At 41.9% G+C, this 14280-nt stretch overlaps 1 protein-coding gene across 5 annotated transcripts in view; it reads left to right on the plus strand.

The window, feature by feature from the left end:
* The first annotated feature begins 1641 nt into the window (after positions 1–1641).
* Positions 1642–14280, plus strand: part of ubr3 (ubiquitin protein ligase E3 component n-recognin 3) — a 48599-nt gene continuing 35960 nt past the window's right edge. For all 5 annotated transcript variants that reach the window (XM_018729626.2, XM_018729629.2, XM_018729630.2 and 2 more), the window contains exons 1-18: positions 1642–2233; positions 4427–4566; positions 4868–5020; positions 5624–5779; positions 6147–6184; positions 6449–6515; positions 6613–6743; positions 7273–7501; positions 8411–8590; positions 9129–9262; positions 9440–9526; positions 9613–9678; positions 10010–10099; positions 11169–11297; positions 11392–11444; positions 11719–11852; positions 12751–12836; positions 14118–14259. In XM_018729626.2, coding sequence (XP_018585142.1) covers positions 1800–2233; positions 4427–4566; positions 4868–5020; positions 5624–5779; positions 6147–6184; positions 6449–6515; positions 6613–6743; positions 7273–7501; positions 8411–8590; positions 9129–9262; positions 9440–9526; positions 9613–9678; positions 10010–10099; positions 11169–11297; positions 11392–11444; positions 11719–11852; positions 12751–12836; positions 14118–14259 — 2449 coding nt within the window. In that variant the 5' untranslated portion in view covers positions 1642–1799. The remainder of the gene's footprint in view (positions 2234–4426; positions 4567–4867; positions 5021–5623; positions 5780–6146; positions 6185–6448; positions 6516–6612; positions 6744–7272; positions 7502–8410; positions 8591–9128; positions 9263–9439; positions 9527–9612; positions 9679–10009; positions 10100–11168; positions 11298–11391; positions 11445–11718; positions 11853–12750; positions 12837–14117; positions 14260–14280) is intronic.

The following is a 14280-nucleotide window of genomic DNA, read 5'->3' on the forward strand; positions in this document are numbered from 1 at the left end:
CGTAGCCCAGGAGCTGTGAGGCACCAGCATGATTGCTGTGTTACTGTGTGGCTCCTTGCAGCATCAGCTTCTATCAGCAGAATGTGGAAAGACATGGATATGAAGGAAGACGTGACTGGTGTTTACTATAATTTGGAACAAAATCATTCTTGATGTAAAACTTGTTCAAGTACAAATCTACCCCCTGCCCAGATGGGTATTATACTTTAACAATTATATTTAGACCTACATGGTATCTTCTGTGAATCGTAATCTGAAAACACTAATATTTTCACCACAAGTTTTAATTTGTTGTATCTCAAAGAATACTATGTAAGTTTTGTATACAAGCATAGTATTTGCATTTAATTATTAAGTGAAATGTGACAACAGCTATAAAAAAATGTAATATTATAATTTGGTTAGTATATAAAATGTTTTTTTAACTCAAGCTTTTTACTGACAAAGCTCCAAAGAAAGCACAAGGTAAACTCAGTGTGTTTTTATAAAACACCACATAACTTCTTCAGTTGCACAAAATTACTTTTGATAAGAGTGATCATACAGGCCATGATTTCAGTACTTATGATAAAAGTATTACTTGCCATACATATTACTGTCAGTTTCACATTTCATTTCCATGTTTTGAGAAAACTAATCAGAGCATTTCATTTCCCAGTGTTGATACCAAATATATTATTTGATTGTTTGCCCAGCAAACTTTGTATTTGTAATGTATTTGTAGCTGAAGTAAAACCAGAACTAATGTCCTGTCTTAAGTATTACAGGAGTAGTGTCTGTTCCTGCTTTGATACAAAGAAGTTTCAACTTTCAAGTACACAATATTTAATACGGAAATTGAGGTTAACTTCAAGTGTGTTTTGCTTCAAGAATTTTCTAAAGGAAACCGTTTCAATGTGAGAAATTATCAAGTCACAAGTGTTTTTAATCACTTTTCCTCTAAGTTTCTTTTAAAATAAACGGGACTTTTTTCGTGTTTATTGTCCTGTTGACAGTATTGTACACTGACAGTCATCTTGGAAATTGCTACAATGAAAGTGTTTAAGACCACAGTCATTGAACATGTACTACGATGTAGGCTGACTGAGTTTCAACATTTCCAGTGTTAGAGAGAGTGATTTTGAGACTTATTTAATATTTTGATCAGTGACTGTACATGATGAACACACCACCATTCTCATTCACAACCGGTTTGCAGACAACAAAAATCGATGTAAAAGGAAACTATTATTGTATCTTATTGCAAAACACAGAACAGCTATTCTGACTACTTCAGTCGTTCTTTCTAGCTTTATATATATAAATACGTCAGCGTACTGTGACTGACTTGCAAGCGGTTCACGTATCTGAGAGGGATAATTTCATTTCTGCATCGAAATACCTTGTTCCGTTTGGCAAGTAGTAGTTAATTAAAAGGAAATATTCGGTTATATACTTCTCCAGTCCAGTCCCACTCACTCAGCAGCAGGCGGGCCGGCAGAATCAGCGGCTGACTGACAGCTTCACACTCCGTTTATCAGCCACGGCCACGCGCATCGGACGGACATGTCGAGGGAGGAGCGCGAGCTCACCGGCTCTGGCGGCCTCAGTGGCCATTCTAAAAATAAAGCCGTCCCGTCCACGAGACGCAGTCGCTCACCTAAGAGAAGCGACGCGACCTAGCGAGCACGTGTCCTCCCCGCGACTCCTCGGGACAGGGGCGTCCCAGCCGTCGACCTCGCAGTCGAGGCATCGCGAGAAAACGCGAGAACACGGCAACAAGACAACAAAAATAAATTTCGGACAACAGTCCTCGGTACATGATGGCGGCGTCGCTGCTGCGCCGGGACAAGAGAGCTACAGCCGCCCAGCTGAAGGCCGACCTCAGCCGGACTGACAACAGCTCGGGCGTGCGTCAGCTTCAGGAGCTGCTGGATGGCGTTCTGGATCCGGAGAGACCAGCGGGGGACGCCGAGGCCCTGGACTGGTGCAGATGCCTGGTGGCCGGAGGGGACGGCTTCGAGGAGTTCTGCAGAACCGTGCGCTCCTACGATAACGCCACCCTGTGCGGGCTCGTGTGGACCGCCAACTTCGTGGCGTACCGCTGTCGCACCTGCGGCATTTCGCCGTGCATGTCGCTGTGCGCCGAGTGCTTCAACAGCGGAGACCACACGGGCCACGACTTCAACATGTTCCGGAGCCAGGCCGGCGGGGCCTGCGACTGCGGGGACGGTAATGTGATGCGGGAAAGCGGGTAGGTACTGCGAGCTCCGTCTCTGTGTCAGTCGGTCCGCGTCAGTCCGCGCCAGTCCGCGCCCCTAGGCTACTGTGTCCGACTGTGTGTGTGAGCGCCTCGGAGGAGAGACTCATCGTCAGCCGCCTCAGCGCTCGTCGCCAATATTGCCGCCGGTGTGTCAGTGACAAGAAGACCAAGACGGCCCCTGCACTGACTGACTGCGCTCAGAACGTCGAGTCGAGTGTCGTGTCATAGACGAGCACAAGTCAGTGCAGTTCAAAGCCTGTTTTCTCCTCTCCTTACCTTACTTTAGTCTTTAGTATTGCTATTGTTGGACATGAGTGGAAATTACCTTCTCCTTGCGCTGGGTGGTACCAGATCCAATACTACAGTCACTTCACATTTGTTACAACAATGACTGTCTGCAGTGCCATACATGTCAGTTATGATTAGTGGTGATTCATCTTGCCTCTCTCTCTCAAGGGAACTTTGAACTGTGTTCAGAGCTTAGGTATTATTCATTCAAGCGTTACATTTACATTTATTCACCTAACAGATGCTTTTCTCCAAAGCACTTCCAGTGATCACTATGTAGTGTTACCAGCCCACACACCTTATTCCCCAAGGTGATTTACACTGCTAGATACACTACTTGCGCTGGGTCACTCATCCATACATCAGTGGACACGCTCTCTCTCTCTCTCTCACTCGCACACCATGGATGAACCTGAACAGCATGTCTTTGGAGTGTGGGAGGAAACCAGAGCACCAGGAGGAAACCCACGCAGACATGGGGAGAACATGCAAAGTCCACACAAACTGAGCAGGGATCGAACCCACGTTCTCTCCTCACACCACTCAGGCGTTGTGAGACGGCAGCGCTGCTCGCCGTGCCGCCCAAGCCTACCTGATGCTTTATCCAAAAGGCCCATTTATAGAGTAGGGTGTATAAGTGGAGTAATTTAGGGTCAGTGCCTTGATCGAGGTTACTAATGCAAGAACAGGAAGCGGGACTTGAACTGGCAACCTTCACGCTTCCAGTCAATGTCCTGTAACGCTACCTGTTACCCCTAAATGTAAAAGAGGAGGTCCAACTGTGCCCAGTTCGCTGTGTAGCCATGAGGCACCAGGAGCAGCGAACTTCAGGTGGTTCCATTTTTATTTTCCCCAGATGCTCACTGTAATTTTGGCACACTAGTTAGTCAAAGCTGTTCTTGTGTTATTGACAGGATAACAAACTCGTTATTAATACTCCTTATTAAATAGGATTATTTGTTTCGACGGCACCTTTTTTTTTTTTTTTAAATAAAGATACCTGTTTTCAGGCACATGGCATGGTCTCATACTTCAGTTCAGGGAGGAGACCTCTGTGACCACTGTGGAAAAGTGTCTATATATAGTGTGTGAATAGTGGTGAAATGATGGCCAGTATAAATGATTCAGTTAATGCCTTTGTTAATGTTGACGGCCTTTTAAAGTCTGTTGCTGGCTGCAGTGTGTCATGTTGTACCCACGTGCTCCCGTGATGGGGGGGGGGGATTTGGAAAGTGATTATTTCCATATTGGAAAACTATGGCTCATATCTGACTTACGGCAAAGCTTTGCCTGAGTTTGCTTATCAGGTGACTGATTTATGATTAATTCCCCCCCACGTACTTTGTACAGAGTGCAGACACAGTGTAGTAAGTTGAATTAGTTTTATTTTTCTTCTGTTCTCATTATTATTGTTAGAGACATTTTCTTTGCTTCTTTGGCAATGCATTATTATTCCCCTTTCTTTGCTTAATGGATGCAGTGATCCAAAGTGACATACACATATATACAGGGCTCGATATTTTACCAGAGTAATTCAGTACCTTGTATAAGCAGGGATCCTACTGGGGTTTTCAGTTGACAAACTTAAAGTTAAAAGTAAATGCCTTTAGCTGCAATAACCCACTGTCCTGTTCTCAGAGCAGTGTACACCTTGCACTATGTTTATAATACCAAAAAAGCATGAGCTAAATGAATATAAATGTAAATTACTGACCAAGCATTGTGGGGCAAAATGGATATGAATTTCATTGGGCTAATCACACCCAACATTCACAAATTCTGCAAGCAGGAGAAAATTAAAACTCTCACTTACTTTACTGAATCTCTCTTTTGGATAATGAAAATGGACCAGAGCATTTGACTCGTGGATTGATGACATTTTGTTTTGTTTCTCAGGTTTTGCAGACGGCATCGATTAAAAACAGGAGAAAATATTCCCTCGGTCCCCAGAGACTTGCTGCTGATGTCAGAAGTGGTTCTTCCACGTTTCATTATTAATATCGTTCAGTACTTAAGAGATGGCTACACTGAACCAGGTGAGACGGGGGGGAAATGACTGTCACATTCTGGAGCTGTTGACTTGGGATGTTTGGACTACACTATTTTTAGTAGCTTTGCGGTGTTTCAAATAACAGCAATAACAACATTCAAACATGGCTATCTGTACAGTGTTTGTTTTGCTTATCTGTTGTTGTTGTCTTACCTGATTTGCACCTTCCATCGTACTCCCCTTTTGTGTTTAAACCAGAACATTGGCAGATTTCGCCCTGCACTATAATAATAAGGAATCCTTGGATTGATTGCTTCACTCATCATTACCTTTGCTGTCCCTCACAGACACAGCAACAGAGAGAGACCTCCAGAAGGTTCTGCAGCAGCTCGAGCCTCAGATCTCCTTTCTGGAAGACCTAACTAAGATGGGCGGGGCTATGAGAAATGTCCTGACGAAGATCTTAACAAATCCACAGACATTCAAAGAGCTGAGCATGGGTACTTTCGCGTCTTCTTGCGATCATTCGTCTGTCATCATGTGCGCAGAATTTGTGCGAGGCCTGGTGTTCCCGCTACAATCAAGTGACTGCTATAGTTGTGCTCCTTTTTTGTAATAATCACAAACAGGATTGTGTTAGTTTCCTGTTAGAGGTCTGATTGTTGTAATCAGGCTGCAGTCTTTCCTCTTCACACTTGTTCTTGAGAGTACATTATGGCTTCCAGTATGAATGATGGGATAACAAAATGAACAGGAAATAAAAAGTACACAGAATCACTGTGAAATGGACCCAGAATTTTTCTAACTCTCATTTCCTTGTAATGTTGAATGCCTCTTTTTGTCTCACTTAAAAATCGTAATAAATAAAATCAGTAGATCCATTTTCAAAAGAATTGGAGAGAAAAACACATTTCATTTTTTGATTGTTTTTATTAAAATCTTATTACATTTATGTAGGTGATGCTTGAATTTTTTCATAACATGTCATGTATGGTTTATATATATATTTGTCCAATTGCTTTCCTTTGTGTTTACATGCAGAGTTGTTCTGTATTAATGGAGCCCCCCTGCAAGTGTTGACAGTGTTTCCTTTTTCTTTCTAGGCCAAGAGGAGAATCTTTATGCAAAGAAGAACTACGAGAAGTATCTGGCAGCACTGAAGAGCTCTGGGCTGGTTTCCATGGAAGAGAAACTCAGACATGGACCAGGAGCTGTGGAGCCTGTTCCTGGAGCAGGGGTGGGGGCCTTTGGACTGCAGGGTGAGATCCCATGCTGGACCCCTCCCTACCTCAGTGACGTTTTGTCTTACTTTCTCATTTTCCTGATGACTTTTCATCTGCATTCTGGGCAAACTTGTGAATCGCTAACTTCTAGTACCTGTCCGTGGCAACGTGAAGCATATTAAATTAACAGCATATTAAAAACCTGGAAAATTCTGCTAATTATTTCGATTTTGTTCTTCATCAAACGGGGTTCTGTGAGTATACATTTTTAATAATGTAAAATAGTAATACACTTTTCTATTCTCAGTTTCCTTGGCAGGGTGCTTCTAAGGGGCAAAATGTGCTGCATTATTACACTTAGTACTGCTTTAATTTTTTTTTTTTCCCTACCCGCATCCCATAGGAGCAACTGCTGCAGTTAGCTCAGAGTCTGCTAAAGAGGTGAGTGTGTGTGTGTGTGTGTGTGTGTGTGTGTGTGTTCCTCGTAATCTTACTGTTTGTCTGGCAGCATGGTAACACGTGAAGGAGGAACATGATGCTGAAGTAAAAGCACATCTCCACATTTGACTTCTGTTGAAGGCATCTGCAGAAAGATAACCTGTGCAGTGTAATCCCAGCTATCATATTGAATTTTGTTCTTTTACTCAGTTTGTAAAATGCCATTTGTTGCTGTGGGTGATATATCTCCTGTGTTCTCCCACTCAGGAGGATCAGGATGGAGGCCAAAATGTTGGGCAGAGAAAGAGAGTGAAGCTAAGTAGCAGTACCAAAGGTAGTTAATCCAAACACATTGGCGTCTGGCTCTCTTCTCTGACATCTGCCCGGTCTCTCTGTGCATCTCATAGGGTTTTTTTATTTTTGTTTCTTAGACCCATCCATAATGGATACTCTGAAACATAAGTGTTTTTTAGAAGAGTTGCTCTTTTGGACAGTAAAGTATGAGTTCCCGCAGAAGATGGTGACATTTTTACTGAACATGTTGCCAGATCAAGACTATAAGGTATGTTGTTGTTCTGCGATTTGAAGATATACGTGTATGTCCGTGGAGTGTTAAAAAAAAAAAAAAAACGGATCAGAGCAGTTAGGCGTGTTACTTCAAATTGAATTAATTTTTTAAAATTCTGCTTGAATTTAGATATTGGTATATCATGAATGATTGCTAGTGATGTATACCTGAGTGCCAGAAGCCCTACGGGTTTAGAATTTGGTAGTCAGCAAACAATATCTGATTATTACATCTAATTATTTAGGCGACGCTTTTCTCCAGAGTGACTTACAACATTAAGCTACCGACAGTTATTGACCTGTGAAAGCTATGATCATTGGAGATGAAGGCAAGAATTCTGACCTTTAACCTATCAGATGAGTTCAGTTTTGTACTGTTGCTATTAGTTTGGTACGTGTATATGGGCTCCATAGCAGGCATTCATTGTGTGTCTGCGTATAACGTGCCCATAAAATCGTAGGCTTTAAATCTCCAAAAATGTTGAGTTCTCATATTCCTTTCCTTATTGACAATTGCCTTTCAGATCGCCTTCACTAAAACATTTGTTCAACATTATGCATTTATCATGAAGACACTGATGAAAAGCCATGAGTCGGACACCATGTCCAACCGTATTGTGCATATCAGCGTCCAGCTGTTCAGCAACGAGGAGCTGGCGCGTCACATGACCGAGGAGTGCCAGCTTCTGGACATCATGGTCACTGTCCTTCTATACATGATGGAAAGTTGCCTTATCAAATGTGAACTCCAAGGTGTGCAACTTCTTGAAGCATAATTTGTTTCAACAGAAAAGACATGCTAATATATTAACACATTAGTGAGTAAAATGAAAGAATTCATTAATGCATCTATTGATGCATGTTTAATAGTTGCAGGTTGTGCTGTAATTTAAACTTCTGCTGTTAATTTCCTTAACATAAATAAGAAGTTTGTGTTAGCCTTCACCTGTGTGTGGTGCTTGGAGTCTCCGCGTTGTAACTGGCTGGAAGTCAGATAGTCTTAAAGTTAGTAAACCCGCAGCATGGTGGCAGAGCAGCTGGTGCTGGTGCTTCATAGCTCCTGGGCCAAGGATTTGAACATGGGTTTGCATTTAGCTCAGTTTGTGGAGTTTGCATGTTCTTCGAGTTGCTTGTGATGTGTCAGTGAATTGGGGGTGCGGTGGCGCAGTGGGTTGGACCACGGTCCTGCTTTCCAGTGGGTCTGGGGTTCGAGTCCCGCTTGGGGTGCCTTGCGACGGACTGGCGTCCCGTCCTAGGTGTGTCCCCTCCCCCTCCGGCCTTACGCCCTGTGTTACCGGGTGGGCTCCGGTTCCCCGCGACCCTGTATGGGACAAGCGGTTCTGAAAGTGTGTGTGTGTGTGTGTGTGTGTGTGTGTGTGTGTGTGTGTCAGTGAATTGATACGTGTGATTGCTCTGTGATGGATTAGCATACTGTCCATTATGTGCTCTCTCACTCTGTGGTTCAGACCACTGCAGCCCTGCATTAGAAATGCAGTTAATGATCATGAATAACCTAAACTCAGTAATGTGCCACACCAGTGTCACCAGAAGGTCACAGCTTAATATTCTAGTGTAGATGCATTTTGCTCATTTCATACCTTGACAACACTGTATATCTTCCTTTATATAAAAGATTAATTTTTTTTTTTTTCTTTCCTGCAGATGAGGAGAACAGTCGCCATGTAGTGGTGAACTGTGGGGAAGCTCTACTGAAGAACAACACCTACTGGCCTTTAGTTAGCGATTTTATTAATATTCTTTCACACCAAAGTGTAGCAAAAAGGTTCTTGGAAGACCACTCTTTGCTCATACTGTGGATGAGCTTTGTGTCCTCCTTTCAAGGTGAAGCTCTTTTCTGCCCCTATACATAAGTAACACCACGTGGATCTTTTTTTATTGGTTTATTTATATATTGATATTTGCTTTATTCCATACTTGCGCACACAGTGGTTTCTGTAAATGTGTATCGTTTCACTGCCAAAATGTGTAGGTGACGTAGTAGTTAGAGCAGCTGCCTTCAGGCTTGGAGGTTGCAGGTTCACATTCAACCTCCATCTGTAGTACCCTTGAGCACGGCATTTACCCTTAATTGCTCCGGTAAAAATTACCCAGATGTATCAATGGGTAAATAATTGCAGGTAGCTTAACATTGTAGAAGCATATGGAGAAAAGTGTCAGCTAAATGAATAAATGAAAATGTTCTAAGTATGAAGATTTGATGATGTGAAGCAGGCATGCAAATAAATGGGGCAGGTATAATCTGCTTTGTATGCTTGATTATAAATGCAGAGTGTTTATTTTGTAAATATTTTTAAATTCCCTCCCTAGGCATATTGAGTGTTTCCAACTGTCAGATGCTGTTTTTCTCTGGGTTGTTTAGGTATGAACTTGAACAAGCGGGAGATGAACGAACACGTGGAGTTCGAGTCCCAGACTTACTATGCAGCATTTGCAGCCGAGCTGGAAGCCTGTGCCCAGCCCATGTGGGGTCTCTTAACACACTGCAAAGTCAAAGTAAGACATTTTCTTCCTTTGTGGCGCGTTTCTGTCATGCTTTTTATATAGCTTGTTTTTATATATTGATTGATGGCACTTATTTATGCTGATGCTACTGATGTGATATTGTCGTTTAATAGTGCGGTACTTTTTGAACTGAGATTTTATTTCTGAACCACTTTTTTTTGTTTGTAGGAGACGCAAGAGTACACAAAAACAGTGGTGAGATACTGCTTAGAGGCCTTGGAGGTCTGGTTTGACGCAATTGGCTTTGTGGATGAGGTAGGTGTTTGCTGTACTAATGGTGTTTTCATGCATCAGACGGGTGTCTTGTGGTTGTGACAACTTGGACTTATCTTTCTTTTCAGCCCACTCCCAATCAGCTGACATTTCACCTTCCCCTTCACCGCTACTATGCCATGTTCCTGAGTAAGGTAAATGAGAGTGGCCTTCACATCTGCTCTGTGTTCACCGATGAGATGGTAGCTATGGATGTGGGCTTCTTGATGTAAAAATGCTGTGAATATTTTCAAGGGCAACTTAAACTCTTGAGCAGTGGCCTAAGTGATTATCCATCTTTACCTTCAGATTCACTCAGTGCCTGTAAATTTGCAAACCTATATGTATAAATGGGGTTCTGGGTTGAGTCGATGTAGTTCCCTCAGTCCCGAAGCAGACAACAGTACTTTACTTGTGACTCAGCTGAAGAAGCATTGGAGGAGCACTATGTTCTTTAAAGTTCTCATCAGTTTTGATGTCTCACAGGCAGTGAAGTGTCAGGGCCTGGAGTTGGACAGTCTGCTTCCAGATCAGGAGATGCTCATGAAGATCATGGTCCATCCTCTACAGATCCAGGTATCCTGTTATATTTCTTATCTGGGATTATATGGAAAAGATTAACTTTCCTGATGGATTAAAGCACAAATGCTATCCTTAAAGCTACATTTTTTTGGAAGTTTAATGAACTTTGTTTTCCCATATTTTGCCTCTTTTGCCCCCCCCCAACCCATATCAGGATGGACTGTCGATTCATAGTTTAATTTTTCAATCCTGGTTCAGTAGTGCTGTAATCTGTGCCTGTTTTTCCCCCCCTCCTTTCTTTCCTGGGCACTTGAATACTTGACTGGACTAATTTTTTCCCTTATTGAACAAATTAGCAGTGTTTCCTTGTACAAAGAGCTGCATTCAAGGCAAATCCTGCCAAACCAGGAGTGAAGCGCGTTTGCCAAATGAATAAGTATAAATGTAGGAGTTTGGTGTTTTAGTTTTACACTCAAAGCCAAAAGTTATGTGGTACATGCAGAACAGATATATTGCGGGTGATTGGGCTGGTATATCGCTCAGTATTGGCAAACATCACCTAGGAGGCTCCGGACATGCCCTGGCTCAGTCATGGATTCTTTAACACCACCATGGTTTACCAGACCAGTGCCAGTCATAAGTGACGGTACGATTTCCTCTTTAACCTGCTCTTGGAATAACTACGTGATACAGCACAGTGACATGGGTAGCTACGCCCAAACTGTGTAATGATTACAGCAGATTGATAGTGAACCCAGTGTTTGCCTATTCATTAAAACTCTTAAATGGTTAGATTCAGTAGTCCTCGTGTGGAATAAGTAACCTTTCTAATTGAAATGAAATTCAGCAGTTAAATTCAAGGAATCACTTTAAAAATAACTGATAGAAGAATACTTAATATGGCCAATAATCTGTTAGTCATGTTTACATTTATTATTGTATTATCTATTATTTTCTGTCTAGTATTCTGTCACCTGTTGCTTCATTTAGTCTATTCACTGATGTAACTTATGTGGTAACTTTTTCATTATTTGATGTTTAACCATTTCTTCATTTGCGGACTGGTCGTATAAGCGTGCTGCTTTTCTTTTTTTTTTTTTTTTTTTTTTTTTCTTTCCCCCAGGCATGCTTGTCGGAAATCCACAGTAACATGTGGGTGAGGAATGGGCTGCAGATCAAAGGACAGGCCATGACCTACGTGCAGTCCCACTTTTGCAACTCCATGATCGACCCAGACATCTACCTGCTCCAGGTTGGGCACTCATGTGACCTTCCACTGTTGGAGGTTGGAGGTGCATTTTCATTTGTTTAAAGCTGTTTACTCCCATTTTTCTGGCAATTCCCAGGTTTGTGCATCGCGGCTAGACCCCGACTACTTCATCTCATCAGTCTTCGAAAGGTACCTCCTCACATGCATCAGCCAGGAGATAACTGAAGTCTTTATGTCCTCAACCAGTGTCAGTGCAAAGGCAAAAGTATTTCTTATGCCTTTGGATCACTTGCACAAACCCAAAGTTCAAACAAGGTACCCCATAGCAATTGTACATTTATTGTGAGGGAGTCTCTTGAAGGTGTACATATTTTATTTTTTCAGTGTAGTGCCCTTTGATGTGGACAGAAAATGGCAAACATTTCCATAGAGATCTCAAGGGTCAGCTGGCTTTCTCCTGCAGGTTCAAAGTTGTGGACTTGTTGACCATGGCATCCCAGCACCAGAACGCAGTGCTGGAGCCTGAGCAGGAGAGGCCAATGCTGGAGGGAGCCTTAACCTTCCTCGTCATACTGCTGAGCCTGCGCATACACCTGGGTGAGGACAGACACGCAGAGCTGCTTTCTGCCTCATGTACAGTGTACAGCCTTGCAAGCGTGCAGGAATACAGTATCTAAGCCAACTCATTTTGTCTTGTCTTTTCATTCGTTTGGCTGAAACTTATCCTAAATCAGACTAAATTTCCTCCCCTTGTAATAAAGAGTGATACTTTCATTGAAGCAGAACAAAGTACCTTATTAAAAGGTTCAGTAGTAGAGTTCCTTCTTGAAATGGAACTGGCAATAGTAAGCTTACAAATAAAATGGTACAGTTGTCTTCACCTGTTTTGTTTTTAAACTGTACATTATTTTAAACAGAAATAAGCGTTTTCTACAATGTATACCCTGGCTCATCATTTTGCAAACACAACTTAGATGTTTGACTTTTGAGTTTGTTCCTTTAAGTCCCATAGAAACCCCAGATGCAGCTATAATAAATATAAATATACTGAGACCTTTTTCTATGATTAACTTCAAGCAGCATTAGAACTGATTTAAAATTGCTGAAAATATAAAGTGTCATCTCCATAACCTTTGTATTCATCGTTGGTATATGGCTGGTTTACCCTATAAATATGTGCAGTGTTTCTCATCTTATTCTTGACCACCAACATTCAAGAACACCAGACAGGAGCTGCAAACACTGTGGAGGCGAGCTCAATCAAAGCAGTCTCTCACCCCTGTTCCACATTGTTTTTAACTGCCCACTCTTGGCTGCATGCATAAGTGCGGGTTGCTTTCATTATTTGAAAATGGATAAGTGAAGAAAATGTTACAAATTTTCAGATACATTTTTAACTCAGAAGCTCATAACATGAGGAGTTGGCGTATGATGAATATTTACAGTAAGAAGCAGATGCGGTCTGATGTCAGGCTCTGCTGTCTATCTTTGACAGGCATGGCGGATGATGAGATCCTCCGAGCAGAGATGGTCGCCCAGCTGTGTATGAATGATCGCACCCACAGCACCCTGCTGGACCTCATATCCTTTACTGCACCACTGTGTTCCCTTGCATGCCGTCATTATCAGTGTTAGGGACGAGTAAAAGTGGTCTGCGGGACTGAGAAACTCTCAGAAACAAGGTTTTACATTATCTTCTACAGTTTGGTTTCCAGTGCCGACTCTTGCCAAGTGTCTGAGGATGCATTAATTTAACAGATTAACCATTTTAAATAATCAAAATCAAAGAAACACTGCATGTTCTTCTCTATTTCAAGCTTTTAACAATTAGCTCTGAAGATTTGATTAATCCTCTTGATTAAAATTGATTTGCAAGTTTCTATATATCACGCAATTCTTTTTTAAAAAAAGTAGTTACACTGTAAGCTGAGTTTAAATCACATTGTTTTAGTTGCAATGCAGTGATGGGATACAATCAAAGGACAGTGGAAGTGTAAAACATTTGTTGTTGTTAAGCAATTTTTCATCAGCCTACATTTACATTTATTCATTTAGGAGACACTTTTGTTTAAATTGACAGGAGAAAAAACCTACCAGTTTTTCTGAGTTAAAGCAGTTCTGCAGGGGAAAATGGGCTAGAATTCCTCCACACCAGTGTGAAGGACTGATATTGAATTATACGAAACACTTGGTTGCAGTCATTACAGCTAAAGGTGGCAAAACCTGTTGCCATGTGTTAGGGGGTATTACTTTTTTCACACCATGCCTCTTGGTGTTCATTAAATAAATGAAATATGTAAAAGGGGGGGAAAAAAAGAATTTGTTTACTTAGATGCCATTTAGCTAATATCAGATTTTGGCTGAACATCTGAAAACATTCAGTATCAAAAAAATTGTAATATAGAGGAGAATGAAGGAGGGGAAAATAATTTTTCCACATCACTGAATGTAGTGCTCTAGTAGCTTTTATGGGCACATTTCTCACAGCTGGACACTAGCACATTTAGTCTATGGGCAGCACTGAAGCAACACCCTAAACCATAAATCTCCTGCATCTAGTAGGCTTGACCACAGCTGCTGATTTGACTTGAACTGTAGTTGCAGCTGTAAGACTCTTCTTATAAGTTTCCACCTTACCAGCTAAGCCACTCTAGGGCCCATTTAAAGTAGTGTTCTATTTTTAGTTTGTTCTGTACATTTGCTAGTGCTGATAGATATTGATCTTTGTGTCAGCATGTTTTTACACTTGTCCTTGAAATAGTTCTTGGAATATCTGAAATTTCTTTTGCCCAGGTTTGCTTTTACAGTTTGTAATTATATTGCACCGAGAAGAATGCGTTTTTAACTTAACAGGCCAGTCACATCCCAGAGAACCCAAATCCCAAGAGTGGCATCGTGCCCGGAAGTTGCAGCTTTGAGGCCATGCTATCAGCCGTGGCAGACTTCAAAGCGCCTGTGTTCGAGCCTGGAGGTTCCATGCAGCAGGGCATGTACACCCCCAAAGGTAGGGTGCACTCTATAACCC

The sequence above is a fragment of the Scleropages formosus genome, chromosome 12, assembly GCF_900964775.1.
Source record: "Scleropages formosus chromosome 12, fSclFor1.1, whole genome shotgun sequence".
NCBI classification, from domain to species: domain Eukaryota; kingdom Metazoa; phylum Chordata; class Actinopteri; order Osteoglossiformes; family Osteoglossidae; genus Scleropages; species Scleropages formosus.